This window comes from Apiotrichum porosum, assembly GCF_003942205.1.
Source record: "Apiotrichum porosum strain DSM 27194 chromosome Unknown scaffold_2, whole genome shotgun sequence".
NCBI lineage: Eukaryota > Fungi > Basidiomycota > Tremellomycetes > Trichosporonales > Trichosporonaceae > Apiotrichum > Apiotrichum porosum.
Window position 1 is genome coordinate 1,460,961 of NW_021167109.1, and position 18,459 is coordinate 1,479,419.

At 61.8% G+C, this 18,459-nt stretch overlaps 3 protein-coding genes across 3 annotated transcripts; all 3 read right to left on the reverse strand.

The window, feature by feature from the left end:
• Window positions 1–338: 338 nt before the first annotated feature.
• EHS24_004585 (uncharacterized protein) lies at window positions 339–3,924 on the reverse strand (the record flags this gene model as incomplete). The annotated part of the gene is made up of 3 exons (XM_028620151.1): window positions 339–3,035; window positions 3,502–3,589; window positions 3,779–3,924. The coding sequence occupies 3 exons, from the start codon at window positions 3,922–3,924 to the stop codon at window positions 339–341; spliced, it is 2,931 nt and encodes a 976-aa protein (XP_028479123.1).
• Window positions 3,925–4,689: 765 nt separating this feature from the next.
• On the reverse strand, window positions 4,690–7,224 carry EHS24_004586 (uncharacterized protein; the record flags this gene model as incomplete). Its single annotated transcript, XM_028620152.1, has 4 exons — window positions 4,690–5,093; window positions 5,221–5,472; window positions 6,035–6,424; window positions 6,495–7,224. The coding sequence occupies 4 exons, from the start codon at window positions 7,222–7,224 to the stop codon at window positions 4,690–4,692; spliced, it is 1,776 nt and encodes a 591-aa protein (XP_028479124.1).
• Window positions 7,225–16,237: 9,013 nt separating this feature from the next.
• On the reverse strand, window positions 16,238–18,448 carry EHS24_004587 (uncharacterized protein; the record flags this gene model as incomplete). Its single annotated transcript, XM_028620153.1, has 1 exon — window positions 16,238–18,448. The coding sequence occupies one exon, from the start codon at window positions 18,446–18,448 to the stop codon at window positions 16,238–16,240; it is 2,211 nt and encodes a 736-aa protein (XP_028479125.1).
• Window positions 18,449–18,459: the final 11 nt, after the last annotated feature.

The window sequence follows — 18,459 nt, forward strand, 5'->3', positions numbered from 1 at the left end:
CGTCGTGATACCCCGGACCCGGCGCCGGTGGAGGCCGACGGGGGTATTTGACACGTCAAATGGATTTCCCCAGGTCGCTGGATTTCTAATGCGAGGTGTCGGGCAATGTTCAGTGCGTGGAGTTTCTAATACAGGACCTGCTGTAACGCTTCAACACAGGCATACACATCACATTCAACCATGCAGTCAGTGCACGCTACCACAGCCCACTCCCCTCCAACCGAGATCCAAAGGAATAACATAAAAAACAATGCCTAACGACACCCCTACCTAAAACCTTATACTGTAAAGCGCTCACATCCGCGAGATCCGCAAATATCAGGAAAACCAACCGCCGTTTAGAACAAGCTCGCCTGCCTCTGCTGCTGGAACTGCTGCTGCTGCTGCTGCTGCTGCTGGCCAAACGCGCCGCCGCCGCCGCCCATGTTCTGCCCTGCGAACGGCGAGTTGGCGCCAAACGCGCCGCCGCTCGCGGCGAAGGGCGTCGTGCCAAAGGGACTCGGGGCGCCAAACGCCCCACTGACGCTGCCGCCCGTGTGGCCCGGCATCAACGACTGGCGGAACGGGTTGCTCCCCGTTGTCTGCGGCTGGAGCGCCTGCGCCTGGGGCTGCTGCTGCTGCTGCTGCTGCGCGGGCTGCTGGGCGAGCGACTGGCCAAACGCCGACGTGGGCTGGAACCCCGTCGGCTGGGCCGTCATGCCGCCAAAGACGCCCGGCGAGGTGGGGCCCGAACCGGTCGGCGTCGCGCCCAGGCCGGACCCCATGCCGCCGCCAAACGCGTTGCCGAACGACTGCTGCTGCTGTTGTTGCTGCTGCTGTTGCGCGGGGACGGCGCTGCCGTTCCCGTTCGCGCCGCCGTTGCCGTTGGGTTCCGGGATCGGCGGGAGCGTCTCCATGAGCGTCGAGCCAAACGACGACGTGGGCTTGAAGGGCTTGATGGTGGACCCGCCGTAGCCTGTGCGCTGGGGCTGGAGGAAGCCCGTCGGCTGGGCCTGCAGCGCGGGCGGGGTGCCGACGGACAGGGCGCCAAACTGGGCCATAAAGTCGTTCTGGGCCGGCGCGGCAGACGCAGGCTTCGAATCGATGGCGAACGCGGACGCAATGTCCGACATGGCCGAGCCGTTGGCGCCGGGCGCGGCGGCGGTGGGCTGGGCGGCGGGCGCGGGCGCGAACGGGTCCCATGCCGAGGCGCTGGACGACGGCGCCTGCTGCGAGTGGAACTGGGGCTGCGTCTGGGTCTGCGCCTGCGCCTGCACCTGCTGGGGGTTGAGACCGCCTGCCATGGCGAACTGCTGCTGGAAGCGCGCGTTGGCCATGTCGTTCATCGACGGCTGCTTGGGCACGCTCTGCTGCGCCTGCTGCAAGGGCATGCCGCCCGGGGGCGCGAATGGGTTGTTGGAACCGGTCCGCTGCGCCGTGAGCGGCTTGGCGACGGGCGCCGCGGCCGGGGTGGAGCCCGGACGCATCATCTCCATGGGCTCGGGGCTGGACGACTGCGGGTACGGGGATACGGGGTTGGAGTGGAACATGCCGCCGCCGCCGCCGTTGGCCACCATCAAGCCCGGCGAACCGAATGTGCTCTGGCGGAACGGGTTGGACATTGTGTTGGAGCGCTGAAGGAGGGACGTGGGCTGCGGGGCCAACGTGTTGGAGCGCTGCAGCAGCGAGTTTTGCTGCTGCGGCTGAACCATGCCTTGGTTGGGCATCGGCTGGCTAAAGTCGGGCTGGCCCATCATGCCGCCTTGCTGGAACGCCATCTGGCCCGTCTGCTGGGGCTGGAGGAAACCGGTCGGCTGGGACTGGAGGAAGGGCGAGGGGCCGCCGGCGCCCATGAACCCAGTCTGCTGGGGGAACATCATCGACTGGCGGAACGGGTTGGCGCCGGTCATTTGCATCTGCATGGCCTGTTGCTGCTGCATGCCGGGATGCAGCTGCATGCTGTTCATGGTGCCCATCGAGCTGACGGACCCCATCGTGCCCATCGGCATGCCCGTGGCCATGGGCTGCATCTGGCCAAACTGGTTCATCTGCATGCCCATGCCGCCGCCCATGGACCCGGGCCCCATGGTGGCGACGCCCGACGCCGGTCCGCCAAAGATGGTCGGCTGCGCGTCGGTCTGGATCGAGTCGAGGAAGTCCTGGATCTTTTGCTGGGTGGGGTTGGCCGGGGCCGCAGACGACGACGACGCAGCCGCGGGAGCGGGCGACGAGCTGGACGCGGCCTTGTTCGTGTCTGCTGTCTTGGTCGCGTCCTTTGCAGCAGCGTCCTTACCACCGGCTGGCGACCGCCCGCGACCACCTTTACCCTCGACGACACGGAGCGAGGAGCGGTACTCGAGACGGTTGTTTTCAAAGTTGGGGTCGTTGAGGTACTCTTCCAGGGCCTTTACGAGGCTCGTGGGCGCGTGCTTGAGGTTGGGCACGGGGACGTTGACGACGTTGTTGAGCCGCCGCGCAATGGCGAGGTAGTCGACAATCTTGTCCGTCTGCTTGATAAAGCTCTTGTAGATCTCAAACGCGTCCGTCGCGTCCGTCTTGGACATTTCGAAATAATGCTCGAGAATGTTACACACGCCCTCGTTGCCGGCCTGGAACAGCACCAGCAGGTCCTTGATCAACAGCCGGAACGCCAGGACGGTGTTTTCGTCGTTTAGGTTGTCGTCGTAAAACGTGCACCGGACCAGCGCGTCCAGCATCCGCTGCACCTGCTTGACCTCGCGCAGCAGGCCCTTGTCCACGGCCAGGTGACGCAGGCGGCGCGCCTTGGAATTGGCGCCCAGCCCGTTGCTCCGCCTGTTACTCTCGTTTTGCGAGTAGACAATGTCGTGCTGCAGGTCGCGGAACCCGCGGATCCGCGCGTCGAGGTAGTATGCGTAGGTCGACAGGTTGGAAGGGGGCCGGTAGTTGCTGCCGTCCGAGTTGCCCTGCACGCTGCGAAGGCGGAGCACGTCGTTGCGCGCGAGGTGGCCAAGGAGCGTGTCCGTCGACCCGGCGCGCATCATCTGGTGCAGCGTGAGGAGCGCTTTGAAGACGACCTGGGGGTTAGCGCGAGCGAGGAGCAGTCACGAGCGAGCGCAGCGAGCCGTGGCTGTCTCGTAACCACAGCGAGGTACCAAGTCGTACCGGCCGTGGCCAAGCACTTGCCCCGTCCCGACCGTTTCTTGGGTATCTGACGCCATCTCAGAACCACGACCCGTCCAATGGACACGGGCCAGCAGCGTATTGACGCCGCCGATGCCACAAGGCGGGGACCTAGGCCGGGGGTGGGGCGACACCGGTGGGTCCAGTTATCCCTACCAGCCGTAACAACGGCATCGATGCTGTGCCCTGTCACCGGCGACCAGGCGGCGCCAGCTGCCCAGCTGCCAGTTGCCAGAACCACCAGAACCACCACCGCCGACGCCGACGCCGACACTCCAGCCCCTCCGGACCCTTAGCCCCTCCCCTCTCCGCGCCCTGCCTACACCACACCACCACACCACGGTCGGCTCGTCCACTCACCACGGGGTTGGGGTCACGCAGGCGCGTCCCCAGCGCGCGCGAAATGTCCACGAGGGCCTGTTCGTCAAACGTCGCTGCGATGAGGGCACTACGTGTGTCAGCGGGGCTGTGGCTCCGGGCGGGGGAGTGTGGGCGGTGGGCGGTGCGGGGCTGGGGCCCACGCGGGTCGGTGGTATGTTTTGACGGCTGGGCGCGGGGGGTGGGAGGTTGCGTGTTTCCAGCCGTCGCCGACGCCGACGCCGCAAGCACGCCGGAGGGGAGGGGAGGAGCGACTTACTCGAGATACTGTTCCGTCAGCACCGCACCGAGAGAGAGAGAGAGAGGGGGGGGGGGGAACACGGGAGTACTCACCTTGGACTTTGGCGGGGCGTTCTTCGGCTTGCACGCCAACTTGATGATCTTGTCATAGTCCTGGCGCGCCATCGTGCCGACGATTAGAGTCTAGCGAAGGGGAAGGAAAGGGGAGGGGGAACGGGGGACGTGTCTATTGCGGTTTTAATTTCTTGTTTCTGCGGTGTACGGTGTCTTGTTCCGGGTACGGCGTGCGCTCGTGTCGGGAGATTGCGACACTGGGCCACTGGCAAAGAGCGCCCAATCGCTCCACGTCGCCGAGCGACGGTGGCGGTGATGAGGACGGGGGCGGACGGGGGAGAGGGGGGGGGACCGGCGGGGATGGGCGAGCGGGGAGCGGGGCCGGTGCGTGGTGTGGGTGGGTGCTTTCGGCGTGGATGTGGAGGGGGATGTGAGGATGGGTAGGATGGAGGATGGAGGATGTGGATGCATGAAGGAAGCAAGTGAGCCAAACGAACGACGACGGCCCGGGCCGCCAGCCCAGAGCTCCAGCGACCGGCCATCCGGGACAACCCCACACCTGCGTCCACGTGCGCAGCCGAAATAGCACCACCCAGGACGTATCCATCGGCCAACCGCCCACTGCACCATCCCTCTGGGATTCTCATACCCATCACATAGTACTCTAAAGTGCATACTATTACAGTCTCGCTTCAAAACCTCTCGTCCGCATGCACGCGTCTCTATCGTTTGACCTCTGTGCGGTTGCGTCGTGAAAAAAACGTCGTCGCCGGTGAACCCCTGTACCTCTCTCTCCCTCTCTGCCTTCGTGCTACCGTTGTGTTGACCAAGATGAGCTGTTGCTGCTGCTCTACACGTCGTCGTCGTGTCCGTCGCCTACGCGTTCCATGGACGCTTGACGGACCCGGGGAGCGCGGGACATCGTTCGGGAGCGTGCGAACTCAGTGCCGCCCACGTACAATAGTCGCGCCTGCGCGCGACCCACTCCCAGAACCAGTCGATCATTTCCAGGGGCACGCCATGGCTCCAGTGGTCGACCCAGATCTTGATGCTGGGGATCCGCAGCACGACGTTTTGCCACACAAACCAGTTGTGCCGGTACGCCACTTCGACGGTGGGGTTCATGAGGATTCGGGGCGGGCGCTCGGGCGTGTTGTACAGCCGATGCAGGTCGTAGCCGAAGAGAAAGCACTCGGAGTGGTCGCACGCCTCGATGCCCGACGAGCGGAACTTGAGGGGTAAAGAGACGGCGGGGGACATGCGCGAGTTGGGGTAGGTTGCTGGGGGGGTGTTAGTGGGGGGACGGGGGAGGTGGGGCTTGGGTAGGGCATCGGGAAACTACTGAGTCCCGTGTCCTCGCCAGCGAGCACCATGCCGACGGCACCACGCCCGCTCTACTCTACTCACAGTTATCCACCATTTTCCACCCTCGCTTGGCCAGCCGGGTGCCCTCGTCCGGTGCGTCGGACACGTCCGACGTTTCTGGGCGGTAGAGGTACGGACCTGTGGGGAACGCGACAATGCCGTTCCAGCATGCAGACACCTCGAACGGCTGCTTGTTGCGAAGGCGCTCTTTGCTGACGGGGTCCTTGACAAACGGCCATGCAATGCGCATGGGCGTGCCACAGACGTCGCGGGCGACCCAGGTGTCGTAAAAGCCTAAATGGGGTGTCAGCAAAAAATACGAGATACAGTTTTCCCACGCCGGTCAAAGGTGTTCTTTCCCATATCGCCCCATGCCATCGGCGGCACCCTCGGCACCCTGTAGACGTGACGAGAAGCCATACACGCGCGGTGTGGAGTATAACCTCTCACGCGCCACTGGCGTGATCGAAGCGACGATCGTCCCGTTGCGAGGCCCCGCGCGAACCACGTCACCGGCCAACGTCGTCAGGTCCCTTCATGACCCAGTCGCGTGCCCAGATAACATATAAACGCAGCGCGGGACGCAGGGAGCCCCATGCCTCGTTGCGTTGCACCTCTGACCCATTCGCCACCAGGCGAATGGTTCAGTGTGTGCAGTGACCTCTCCCGCCACACGAAACAAAAACAAAACACAAAAAAAAAAAACGCCAGCCAGCCCGCCAGCCCAACCCGGCTGCGGCCACTTCCCCAATCGGGGCTCAAACTTTGACCCCGTGCGCGTAACCGCCCGCCCGGCTGGCCGCAACCTCCGACCCAACGGAAACCCACCCACACACACCACACAGCCACAACTCACCAGCCTGGTAATAGTCCATGGCGCATGCCAAGTCGTATCCGTCCTCGCCCTCGTCGCCGTCCCAGGACGTGGCGAGCAGGCGCACGACGCCTTGCCACGTGAACACGACGTCGTTGAGGAAGACGACTTTGGTGAACGTGTCATAGTCTGCGAGACGCACACTGTCGTCGGGCGACTGGAGGGGCTCCAGGGCCTTGTTGCGGGCCGCGGCCAAGAACTGGATGCGCTCGGGCGCGGTGCCGTATGGCCACCAGCGCTCCGACTCGTCCGAGAGGATACGGTGGGCGACGCCGAGGTGCGACAGGTCGTCGGCAAACTCGGCGAGCAGGTCGGGCGTCGAGTCGTCCGAGTTGGACTCGTAGATTGAAACGAACGTGTTCTCAGGACCAACTGAGGGGGGTAGGAAAGAGTGTAGTGTCAGTGGGGGCCCGTGACACCAACGGGAACGGGGTTTACTCACGGTGGTCGATGAGGAGGAGCAGTTCCCGAGACCAGCGAGGGAGAATGTCCTCGTTGTTGTACAGGTTTGCTGCGAAAAAGTATCGTGGGGTAGGGGAAGGTGTGTCTGCGCGCTCGACGGACGGCAGGAGCGAGGGCACGACCTCTGCTGGCGGTGTCAGGCCGATGGACAGCCAGAACAGCACGAGCACGGTGCAGGCAAACTGTGCTGCGCACTGTCCTGTCGACCACCGGGGCAGGGCGAGTGCGCGCGGGCTGCCGCGGAGGGTTGCGACGACGAGGTAGAAGATGATGCGGGCCCACGAGCAGACGGTCCACCATGTGATACCTGCTGCGAGTCCGACAAAGACGTGGATGGTGGTGGGGAAGGTGAAGGCGACGAGGAGGGCGGCTGACGTTGCCAGTGCGACGGCGATGCTTGTGAGTGCCAACGGGTCCCGGCGGGCAAACACACGTACGGCGCCGGGTCGGTGCGGTGCGTCCATCATTTCCATTTCGAGGCTGTCGCGCAGGCGGTCTCGCTCGCGGCTGCTGCGCTCGGGGCTGGACCCGCGGTCGCGGTCGCTGTTGCGGTCGTCCAGGGAGAATGTGTCTGATTCGTTGGACGGGGTGATGGACGCGTCTGACGAGGCATACTGGGACATGGGCGATGTGGGTACGGGCTGGTATGCGACTCCGGCGGCATGGGCTGCCTTGGACCACATGTCGGTCGGCAGGTCTAAGAGGCCCATGGTGAGAGGGGGTGAAGGATGGGGAAGGGGAGGAGAAGAGGGGGGGGGGAGCGCGCAGGTGCGCGCGTGCGCAAAAGAGGTCGCGCCGAGTACCGAGAGAAAGATGTGCTCCGAGCTGGTGCGAACGGAGGAGGGTGGGGAGGGGGGGGAGAAGAAGGCTGGTGCTGTGGGTGTGGGTGTGGGTGGTGGTGGGTGTTGGGTGCAAAGGGAGAGTGCTGTTGGAGTGCTGGTGGGGGGCTTGAAAAGGGAGCCGGGTGTGTGTATGTGTGTGTACTATTAGGAGGGTGGGGATATGAATGAACCGAGCAACAAGGACGAGAGAGCGAAGAGATATGTGTGGAAGCGAGTGTGTATGGATGTGTGTGATGGAGGTGAGAGACAGGAGAGGGCCATTGCACAGTACAGTGGCCGTGGGTGGACTGGCAGGTGTTGGCGGCGGCGGCGGCGCAGTGCTGTGCATGAGGGGGGAAAGGGAGGGAAGGAGGGAAGGAAGGAAGGAAGAGCCATGGCAGGGGGGATAGGCGGCGGAGGGAAGGCAGGGGGGAAAAACAGGGAAGGCACCGCAGGGCGGGCGGCCAGAGCTCACACACACACCTTCCTCCCCCCCACCCAAATCCACCCAACCCACCCACAACAGGCGGTGTATTTTATTTATGGACGCAGTCGGCCAGTTCGCAGCAACCATATGCCATGACGCTCGCTCCCTCCTCCCCGTTGCTCCACAGCGGCCACCACCCGTCGTTTATTGGGAATATGCTGCTGGCTGGCTGGGTGGGTGCGTCTTTTGGTGTCTCGCAGTTACCCCCCCTTATGTATCCATATTCTATGGCTCCAGGCTCCCCCCCACACCCCACCTAACAAGTATTAGTGTCGCGGGTCCCTGCGCGCGCACAGAACACACTCTCTGACCTCTTTCCAACACACAATGCCCAGCCCTTTTGCGGGTGCCAAGCAAACTCCCATGGACCTATATGCTGTAGTCACTCCAGTCAGTCAGTCCCCTCCCCCTCGGTAACCACCATGTGCAAAGCGTGTCGTCCGTGTCGTCCGTGTCTCCGTGCAACATGTTTCATGGCACAGACACGACAAGAGAGCCCCGTCGGAAAGTGCCCACCCCCCTCGTTTGCTCTGCGGGCTGCGGGCTGCGCGCGCGGCGAGGCGGCGGCGGCGGCGGCGGGAAAAGATCTCTCTCTTTCTCTCTCGCCTCTTTCGGCCAGGAACCAGTGATGCCCAGTGATGCCAGTGACGCGCACAACCTCCATTGCGCTGCACCCATTTGAATGACTGCTTCGTCCATGCCCACTCTGGTGCATCTGGTGACGTCCCGCGCACGCCGCACGCTCTCTCCGTTTTCGAAACAAACCGAATCCGAGAAACACCCCCTTTCACACTTTTTTGTCCGTCACAGCTACCAGGCCCAAAATCCCCCCCCCAGGGCCCCGCCCGACCACGGTGGGTGCGCGGGGTAACCGTGCAACAAGGGGGGCGGTCAGTCTTGGCTCCGCATCGCGTCGTACAACAACCATCGCATATGTACAGCGCGGAACAGCAACTTGGCCCGACGTACATACATACATACACCACCAGCACAGCGTCGGGGCGGCGCACTACTGGATTATATCATCTCCGCATATTCGGGCGTGCACAGCGGTACCTCCTGTGTCTGTCTACACACACATTTCGGGGCTGAGCCTGGCACAGCCCCGACGCGTGTAGCGCGCGGACACGCGAACGCGAGGTGTTTCATTCAAGCAAAACCCGGTCTCATGGGATCATGGGCCTGGCCGACGAGAACGCAAGTACCCGAAGGCTCTACTGTGCAAGTGCGCGATTAAAAAAAGGAGACCAATGGTCCAAAGGAGAAAGGCGGGTCGGTTATCGAGACAGGACAAGTCTATAGTTGTTTCTATATCTGGCGGCGGCATGTGGCTTCTGTCCCGGCTAGTGCTACCTACACACTCTGGCCGTCTGGTGCTGGCCAGAACGCGGCGAGCAGACAGCGTGCATGTCGCAATCTGTGCAGACGTGCACCAGCAGATACGTACAATACAATATATTAGGTTAAAACTTGACGAAATGACTTTGGCTCCCAGCACAGCCATCGGCAGTGGCCAGTGGCCACGCCCGCTCTGCCCCACGGACACTAAAATAACCTCGCTCCTTTTCCACAACCATGTTGTGTTTGCAGTGCCCGCCAGGCCCCGCTCTGCGCGTTCCACAAAGGGCTCTGACCTGGTTACTGTATGTATATCGAGAGGCGCGGTATAAGCATAGGTGTTGTCCTGGGGGACACTCCATGGCGTCCACTCCCTCTCCTCACTTGACGCGGGGACACACCGCCACCGCCACGCCGTGCTTACACTTTGTGTGTGTGCAGGTGCAGGTACACAGGTACAATACGTGCCCACAAGCATTTGTCCATCTCCAAGTACCCGCATACTGTTCATGGCGGTTGAGGCGGACCACCACACCGCCCCACCGGCCACAGGCTCACTTACCGTCCACTCCCGCACACAAAAGGCTCCAATGGCCAAATGGGCCATGTCCATGACCCATACCCCATACCCCAGACCTAGAACGCACTCACATGGTAGCTAGGCAGCCCCGACACCGCCCCGCTCCAGAAGCAGGACCCACATCGGTGTACATGCCTATAGCCGCCGCTTGCTCAAACAGAGATCAGAGATCAGATATCACACCAATGATGGCATTGTGGCATGAGACGCGCGGCCGAGGCGTGCCTCGCCTTTGTCCACCACCAACCGGCAACGGGCAGCGTGGCACTGAACCCAACCAGCAACCAGAACCCAGAAACCACAGTCCAGCTAGTCCAGACGGCCCAGACACAGCCACAACGACGCGTGTCGCCGGGACGAACCCGGTTATCCCATGCCCGTCCATCCATCCGTCCGCGTCCGTCCACAAGCCCATCCCAACACCAACAGGCCACAGCACCACAGGCTACAGGCCCCTCCACAGGCCACAGGGCGCTTTGGTTTGCGCCGAGCACGCCGAGACGGAGAGAGACCCGGGTACTGAAGAGACCAAGAGACCAAGCGCAACGACCGCCGCCACGACCGCAACGAGCGCGCGTCTTGGCGGTGGTCCTGTGGGTCCTGTGGGTCCTGTGGTCCTGTGGCTTTTTGACGGGTCCTCGTTAGCCGTGGCGCAGCAAGTAGCGAGCACGCGAGCGCGAGCGAGCGCGCGGGGGGCTCTTCAGGGCCACCACCAAACACGTCAGGCGCGACACGCTTGGGTTCGTATCCCCCGATCCCAGTTAATACAGCGTACAGCGTACGGCGTCACGGATACCGGAATCGGAGTCACGGAGCCACGCCCACCACGCCTAGCGCGCCACGCCACACGACACGGTACACGGTACGCGCGTGCGCGGCACACGCTACACGGTGAGCGCGCTGAGCGCGCTGAGCGCGCTGAGCGCGCTGAGCGCGCCGCTACACGTGTTTTGCTGGCTCGTCGTCGGTGCGCAAATGCGCAATGCGCAATGTGTATTCTATTCCTGACACGCGTGCGGGACAGTGACGCGCACAGCTTCCGCGAGGGGGGGGGGGTGTGGGTGGACGGGCATTCTCCCAGGATCACACAGGGGAGAGGGTTCCGGGGGGGGGGGGGTGGCCTTTGCAAAGGGCAGGGAATGCCGTTGGGCCGTTGTGGTGAGCGCTGCGTTTGAGTGACTGCACGTTCGAGTGACTGCATGACTATGACTGGCGTGTGGAAACCGGGTCTGTTTCCAGCAGCCAGCAGCCATGCGTGCATTTCAAAAAAAGGGGTCATTGGCCTCACTGGCGGCCTTTTTCAGGTGGATGGGACAACCACTAACCATGCCCTAGCGTCTCGCGTGAGTAGAACAGTGGCAGTGAGTAGAGTAGAGTACATATAGAGTAGAGCAAACCCACCAGCCTTTGTACCGCGTATAGCGAGATGCAGGGTGGCACTGGTGGGGTGGCCGGACCGCCTGCAGGGAAAGTTATCAACAGTGAGGGACTCGAGGGACTCTGGGGTATATGGGCGCGTCATTTGAGATCATTTTAACACGTTAGTGTCATGTATCACGTTGGCCGCGACAGGTCCGTCGGTGAGCCGACGGGAGAGACGACGCCGGTCGTTTAAACCTGCTGCTGCTGGCTGCTGGTTTGTCCCGGCGGACATCCCGGACAGGCTGCGGCACTCGGCCTCGATACGGACCCCGGGGGTGGGGCGAGCGGTATATGTGTTCATACGCGTTCGCATGCGTTCAGATGCAAACGGAGTGGCCGCGGTTGCGGTTGCGGTTGCGGACTCGGTTGCGGACTCGGGCTCGGGGCCTGGCCTCGTTTCGCTCCATGTGCACGACTGTAAGCTGCGACACCCCGGCGCAGCCCAGCAGTCCAGCAGTCTAGCAGTCTAGCTGTCCACGTCCGCAGCGCAGTGGCAGCGGCAGTGGACGTGCAGACGCAGCGCCAAGGTTGAGGAGCAGACGGACAAACCATGGCGCCGAGAGAGAACGACTGTGCAGGACCACACTGGGGCTGCCAAGATGTGCTAAGACGTGCCACACTCCGCAGCTGGCAATTTGCTGCGAGATCGCGGACGAGACGTGCACTGGGTCAATTGCTGAAAAGTGGACTGTGGCCCGTCGCAGCCCCGGCTGCCCCTTGCTTGCTATCTTGCTTTTTTTGCTCTCTTGCACGAAACGTCATGGAAGCCCCCTTTGCTTCGGTTTACTGCGCACCCCACCGGCGTGCTCGCAGTAAAGCTGCGCGGGTGGGCGCCTGGCGCACCTGCACTGCGCCGCCGCGGCCCTTATATTCCTCCCTCTGATCCCTTAGAAACCCAGCGAGCCGCTGCTGCCTGCTGCTGCTGCTGCTGCTGCTGCTGCTGCTGCTGCTGCTGCTGCTGCTGCTGCTGCGAAAACGCGAATTCTCCACGCTCTGTGCGTGTCATTGCTGGACGGAAAGTGGACTGCGCAGACCGTGGCCCCGCGCGCTAAGGCCAAGGCCCAGGCGGCGGGCAAGGCTGCCTTGCCTGGCTGCCTGGGCTTGGCTTGGCTTGGCTTCACTGCGGGCTCACAGAGCTCGAGCCCGGAGCGTGGCTGCGAACGTGAGCGCATGCGCGTGAGCGTGAGCGTGAGCATGAGCCATTGCCACGGCCCATAGCCACACGGCCCACCGGCCCTGCCGGCCATCGCCACCCCACAAAACACACACACAACAGTAACGTCCCAACTGTCCAAAACCGTCCAAAACGTCAACGACTCGACGGACATGCCCGCCGCGCGCCCCGCCACGCCGCCACCCCCTACATTCCCCCTCTTCCCTTCACTGCATAACGTGTTGGTGCCCATAGGCCATAGGCCACATCATACATGGGTAAAAGATCTGAAAGAGGGGGCGGGCATGCACTCTGGTACTCTGACGCACTGACGCACCGGCGGACGCCACAGCCCAATGAGCCCACATGAGCCCAAATGCTCGGCGCTCTGTGCGATCGTTGCGGCTCGAGTCCTCGTCGTGGCGCGCCGCGCGGCGCCACGCTCACGCGCTCGGGGCTCGGGACTGTGGTCGGGCACGTACCGGCACCCCCGCCGGCATCCGGCGGTACCCAGCTCGGTTTTGAAACAACTCTTTTTTTTTTTTTTTACTCGGCTTGGGAAACGGGCCATGCCAGTTGCAGTAGACTATAGGCTCGGAAAGGTTTTTGTAAATGGAAGGGAGGGCGCAGAGCGGACGCAGAGCGGACGCAGAGTTCAGTACATAGCACAGTGGGCGGGGTGTGCTGTGGAAAAAGGGTGGGAGCGGAAAGCCCGACGAGACCGGAGCGGTTGGACACTCGGACGCGGGGGACTCGGACAAGGACAAGGACACTCGGACAGTTGGACAGTTGGACACGGGGACACGGGGACACTCTGATATGCCTTCGTCCTTTGCATATGCTTGCGTCGAGTCCCCTTTCAGTCATGGAACACACACTGAAGACAGAAGACAGCCTTGTGGCCGGTTGACATAATGGCATCGTCGGCGGCGCACCGGCCGTGGTTGTGGCTGTGGCTCTGGTTGCGGACGGAGCTGCGAGCGAGGTGCTGTGCTATGCACTGCGGGGGAGACTCATGGCTGCATCCAGCGTCACTGTATATTGGGCACCTTGGAGGCAGCATTCGGGCGGCGGGAAGGGTATATACAATGGCGAGCTGTGTTGTTTGAGACATATGGAAAGGTTGTGGCTTTGGCTTTTGCTGCGAGACTGCAGTGGACTCGGGTTACCGTGCCAAAAAGAATTTGGCGTGCTCTGTGTGCTGCTCATGAGCAAAGAGGATCGGGAAGCCTCGAATTCTACACTCCCGATGGGAACTATGGTCATGTGTGCAAATGGGGTGCCAGATGTTGGTTACAACATCCTGGACGCAGTGCACGAATTATTTAAACGGTGCGTCACTGCCGAGCTTCCTCTGATATGTGCACGTTATTCCTTTACATGTACTCGAGTATATTAACAGACATCGTCTTGTGTGTTGTATTTTCTGGTACCTGCTTGACCGCACTGCGTTATTCTTGTCTGAATCAATCCAACAAGAATGTCTCGCTGATCTGCAAAGAAAGGAGCATAGAAAAATGTGATTTTTAGAACAATTGCCTTTATATTTTCGGTGTCGAATCAAGACGATGGCCACTGATCACCGAGCGACGCGGTCGGACTGACTCTGAAAGCACGTAGGTGACACCAAAGTGACGAACTTTGAAGCAACGCGCCTGCAATTGTCCAATGCTCACTAAATCCAGATGGTGGCCAAATACGTATTGCAGCGCTCCCGTTGAACAGTCCCCACCACGCCCCCTACGGACGGCAAAAGAAAGTTGATCCTTGCTTCAGACATCCAAGCATTCGAGGCGACGGCGTCCTCTACTTGATTTCTTCTTGTTTCTGGTGCCTTCAAGGGAAGACGGGTGGAGAGGCAGATGGAGTCCAGCTTCGGCTCCCAGCCGTAGCGCACCGCCTGTGCTCCATCGTACATGCCACGCTGTCAGTTTCCAATAAATAACTGTCACGGGCCACACGTCTGCAGCCAAGGGCAGCCAAAGCGGTGTGAGGTTGGAGGGTGGCAATACCAGAAAACCACAATCCCCAATACCATAAACCACAATCCCCAATCCCCAACTTGGAGTTTGAGAGCTGCACATGCCAATCTTAGCGGCTGGCAAGGGCTGGTGCCATGCTCCAAGACCACGGTCATTTGCAGTTGCAGGCACCCAGCCAGCCTGCATGCCGCTCGTATCTGATACGCATGTCCATCCGTCATGCATGGAACCCGCGCCAGGCCTCTCGCCCATCGCAACAACGCACACCGAGCTGGGGTGGGGTGTGGGGCCCGTTAACGTGCCACCGACGTCATCCCGCCCACGCCATCGCCACACTCCCACACTCTACCAAAAAGCCCAGATCCAGATGTTGTCCCGAGACTTCTAAACCATTTCAAGGCGTGGTGCGCTGTTTTGCGTCCTAGGAACTGACCCGTTGCCAGAGACATGTTGCCAAGAGAGTCAAGTCTGTCGCCCCCTTACTACTAACCCCAGGATGTACGCCCAATTGCCCACCCGCAAGCCCACTTTTTGGAGGCTACCCTCAACACCGTTGCAGCATTTGCATTCGGTGGGGACACCGTCGGCGCATCGGCGTTCATGTCGACTCGTGTCTTCGCCTCGGCTCGTCGGCACCACCCATGTCCCAGGCCCCACGGCCCACGGCATGACGTCGGCGTCGTCGTCCTCCGCCTCCCCACTCACTGTGTACTGTACCCCCCTCCTTTTTCAATGTCTGGTCCACGGCCCTAGTGACCGAGAGCGAGGTACAGTCCACAGCTCCAATCTTGTTCAACTTTATTTGAGGGTGGGGTGGGGGCGCGAGCATGGTGTGGCAAGTAAAACAAGTCATGTGACGCAGGTGCTCCATGGGGCAAGGCGATAACGACGTCTGTGATCTGTGATCTGAGGCGACGCCAGTTTCGCATATAATGCCCGTGGCGTCATTGACCATTGTACCATTTGACGAAGGGGGGGGGGGCTCGCTTGGCATTCATGTGGGCGGGCACCTGGCACCCCTGTCTCCCGCTGGCTTGGGGTTGGGGTCTTGGATATGGGGTCTGGAAGTGGTGGTGAGTGGTGAGTGTGTGGCTGCTGGGTTGAGTGGCTGCCGGGAGGGGTGGCTGCCGGGATGGCTGCAGAGACGATGGCTGCCGGGACGAGTGGCTGCTGGGCATGCTGTAGATCATGATGGACAGGATCCACATACACGTGCTCACCAGTCGACAGTTAAACAGTTGGCAGCAGCGCATGCCACAGTTCCCATCCCAGCCACAGTACCGGGAGACAGGCGCCCATAGCAATTCAGTTCGGTCAGTTCTGTCAGTTTGCGCGACAGATCAGATCCAGCAAATCTGTGCCATGCGGTGGACACATTGACGGGGCAGGACGACACACAATGCTTGCTTGCGTCTGCAGCCTATACCCTCCTCCCATCGCGGGTTGGTGGGATATGGCGCACACGCCATCGGATCAGCACACAGGCGGCCAACAGGTCCCCCAGGAGCATCCCAGCGTCAGTCCTGGCCCTCAGCTCATGCACACCTCGCGCCACACGCGCAGGCACCTTTCTGGGAATATTCAAAGAAGTAGCATTACACATTGCGCAGCATGTTCGCGCGATACAATAGGGGTTGTTGGTGAGGTGGTGGTTGGGGGGTGGTTGGGTGGTCATGTAGGTGATGTTTTTGGGTGGGGTGGGGGGAGTGGGGGGATGCGTCCCACAGTCTGGGGGGGATGCGCTATAGCGACAAAATAAAAACAAAGACAAGAGGGCGGGAGACTGGGTTCGTGTGTCTTGCAAAAAAAGGGGGGATGCCCACATTGGCGGCACTCGCTTCATGATGTAACGATAGACGAGCGCGGTTTTGTGGCGGTATGCGATACGTGTGTGTTCATGCGGGTAACGTGGGTGACGCTTTCGGGGTTCGGTTCAGACACTAGGTCCCGTCAAAGGTGACCTGCAAGTCGCCGAGGTTGGCGAGCGCGACGAGGCCGGATCCCTTGCCTTCGGCGCCGTTCTGGACCTGTAGCGGCGTGGGGATGTCTCCCCGCGGGTACGCCCAGAACGCAGCACCCGTGACGGACGTGGCGGCCGTCGACAGGTGTGAGAGTAGCGGTGCGCGGTCAAAGAATGTGCTGTTGGCCACGTCGATCGTGCCCTGGGCATACATGCGCGACCGGCCCATGTTCAGCGGGTCGACCAAGGTGGTGGATGCCAAGGGTGGCAGCCGGATGGCGCCCCAGAGATTTTCCAGTGCAAACGGCCCGACAAAGTTGGGGTGCATCGACACATCGACAATGCCCGACTGGGACATGACCGTGGTCTGGAGCGCGGTGGATGGCGGGTGGTGGAGGAAGTCGACAAAGATGAAGCCCTCGTTGGTGAGGAACGTGGTGTTGATCCAGTGCGTGGGCTCGTGGATCTGAGCCTGGTACTCGGCGTACTGCTGGTACTGCTGGGGGTTTCCGTGGTTGTTGCTGTCACCTTGGTTGTTGTAACGACGCCGCAAGCCGGGCATTGTCGACGTCAGCGTCGTCGAGTTGTCCGACGTGTCGCTGGGGTTGTGCAGGATGACGTTGGCGAGGATGGTGCCCGACGTCGAGTTGATGCTCAGAGCCTGGGACACGTTGAAGAGGCCCTGCACGGTTCCTTCAGAACCGGCAATGGAAATGGCCTGTGCTACCACAGAGCTGACGACGACACCGCCACCACGGCAGTCGGCCTGAATGTCAAGGTGGCCAAACTCGGCGACCGTCGCAAAGTTGCCGATGCGAACACCCATCTGCGCCAGGTCCAGGGAGACATTGGGGAGGAATGCGGATGGGGCCTTGGCGGCCAGCATCGACGGTGGCAGACGGATGACCGTGTGGAATCCCGGTGTCTCTAGCGGGTTTAGGAGGTATGGTGCTGCACCGCCACTGTCCGTCTGGAGGGGAGTGAAGATGCCCACGCCCTGGGAACCGTCCGCTCGTTCCAGTTGGCATACACGAGCGAGCGAGTCCATGGTGCGGTTCAGGGGAACGCGGACGAGAACATCCAGCTGGACGACACCCTCGGTGCCTCCAGCAATGACATCGGCAGGCGCGTTGGTGCCAATAAACTCGACGGTGCCCGAGGTGGCGAGACCGCTGGCGATAAAGTAGAGGGGGTCCGACAGGCTCGGCAGCCCATTCATTGTGGCGTTGAGTGGCCATGTGTAAGTGGTGATGTAGTGGTCAAAGTACTCGCTCGACACGGCCAGCTGGCTCAGCGAGCCCGACGTGTTGAGCGGTTGAAAGTTGTTGCAGTTGTACGGTGTGCCGTCTTCTGTTGTGGGCCCATCGCGTTTGGGCTCGTACGTGATGGTGAGGTTGCCCGTCTCAACTGTGTTTTGCGGTGGTGGCTTGCCGTGCCATGTCTTTTGCTTTGCATCGTTCTTTCGTGTCTTCATGGCCGACACAAACCCGGCAGCAAGACCTGCCCCGACAAGGATGGCGCCACCGACCAATATTGACAGCAAGATGATCCATCGTCGATGCTTGCGCCAAAAGTCGCGCATCTCGGGTGACACGGGTACCCGTGGTCGCCCTGGGATGGGGATGCCGCACCACTGCTTCTTGTCGCTCGGGTCGATGACAAGTCCCTCCCACAACTTGGACCGCTCGTTGTGGTCGTCGTCGCGGTGCACCGCAGTGCTGGTGGTGCTGGTGGGAGTAATTGCGTCAACGGCATCAGGTCGGGTAGACGACGCTCGACGTGTCGATAGCAGGCGGCCAAACGAAGAGTGCGCCGACGAACGGCTGGACGTCGACGAGCCGCTCACACTGGTCGTGCGTACCAGCAAGCCCGTTGGAGGGCCACTGTTCCGTGTCGACCGCCGTTGTCGTTGCTCCCCTGCTGCTGTTGCTGCTGCTGCCACCGTTGCTGCGCTTGTCCGTGCTCGTCGGCCCTCGTAGGGAGGCAGGTCTTCGGCGGGGTACACCGCAAAGTCGTCTGCAAACGGCGACGCATCGTACGGATACGTCCCTGGCGGGTGGTACGCGACGGCTGGCAGCTGGGGACCATCGAGGTCTGCCAGGTCGACCAAGTCAGCCTCGACAGTGACCAGCGAGGCCCGCGACTCGGCGAAGAGACGCGGGTCCTTTTCTGGGTCGGGCGGGATGATCATGGTTGGGGCCG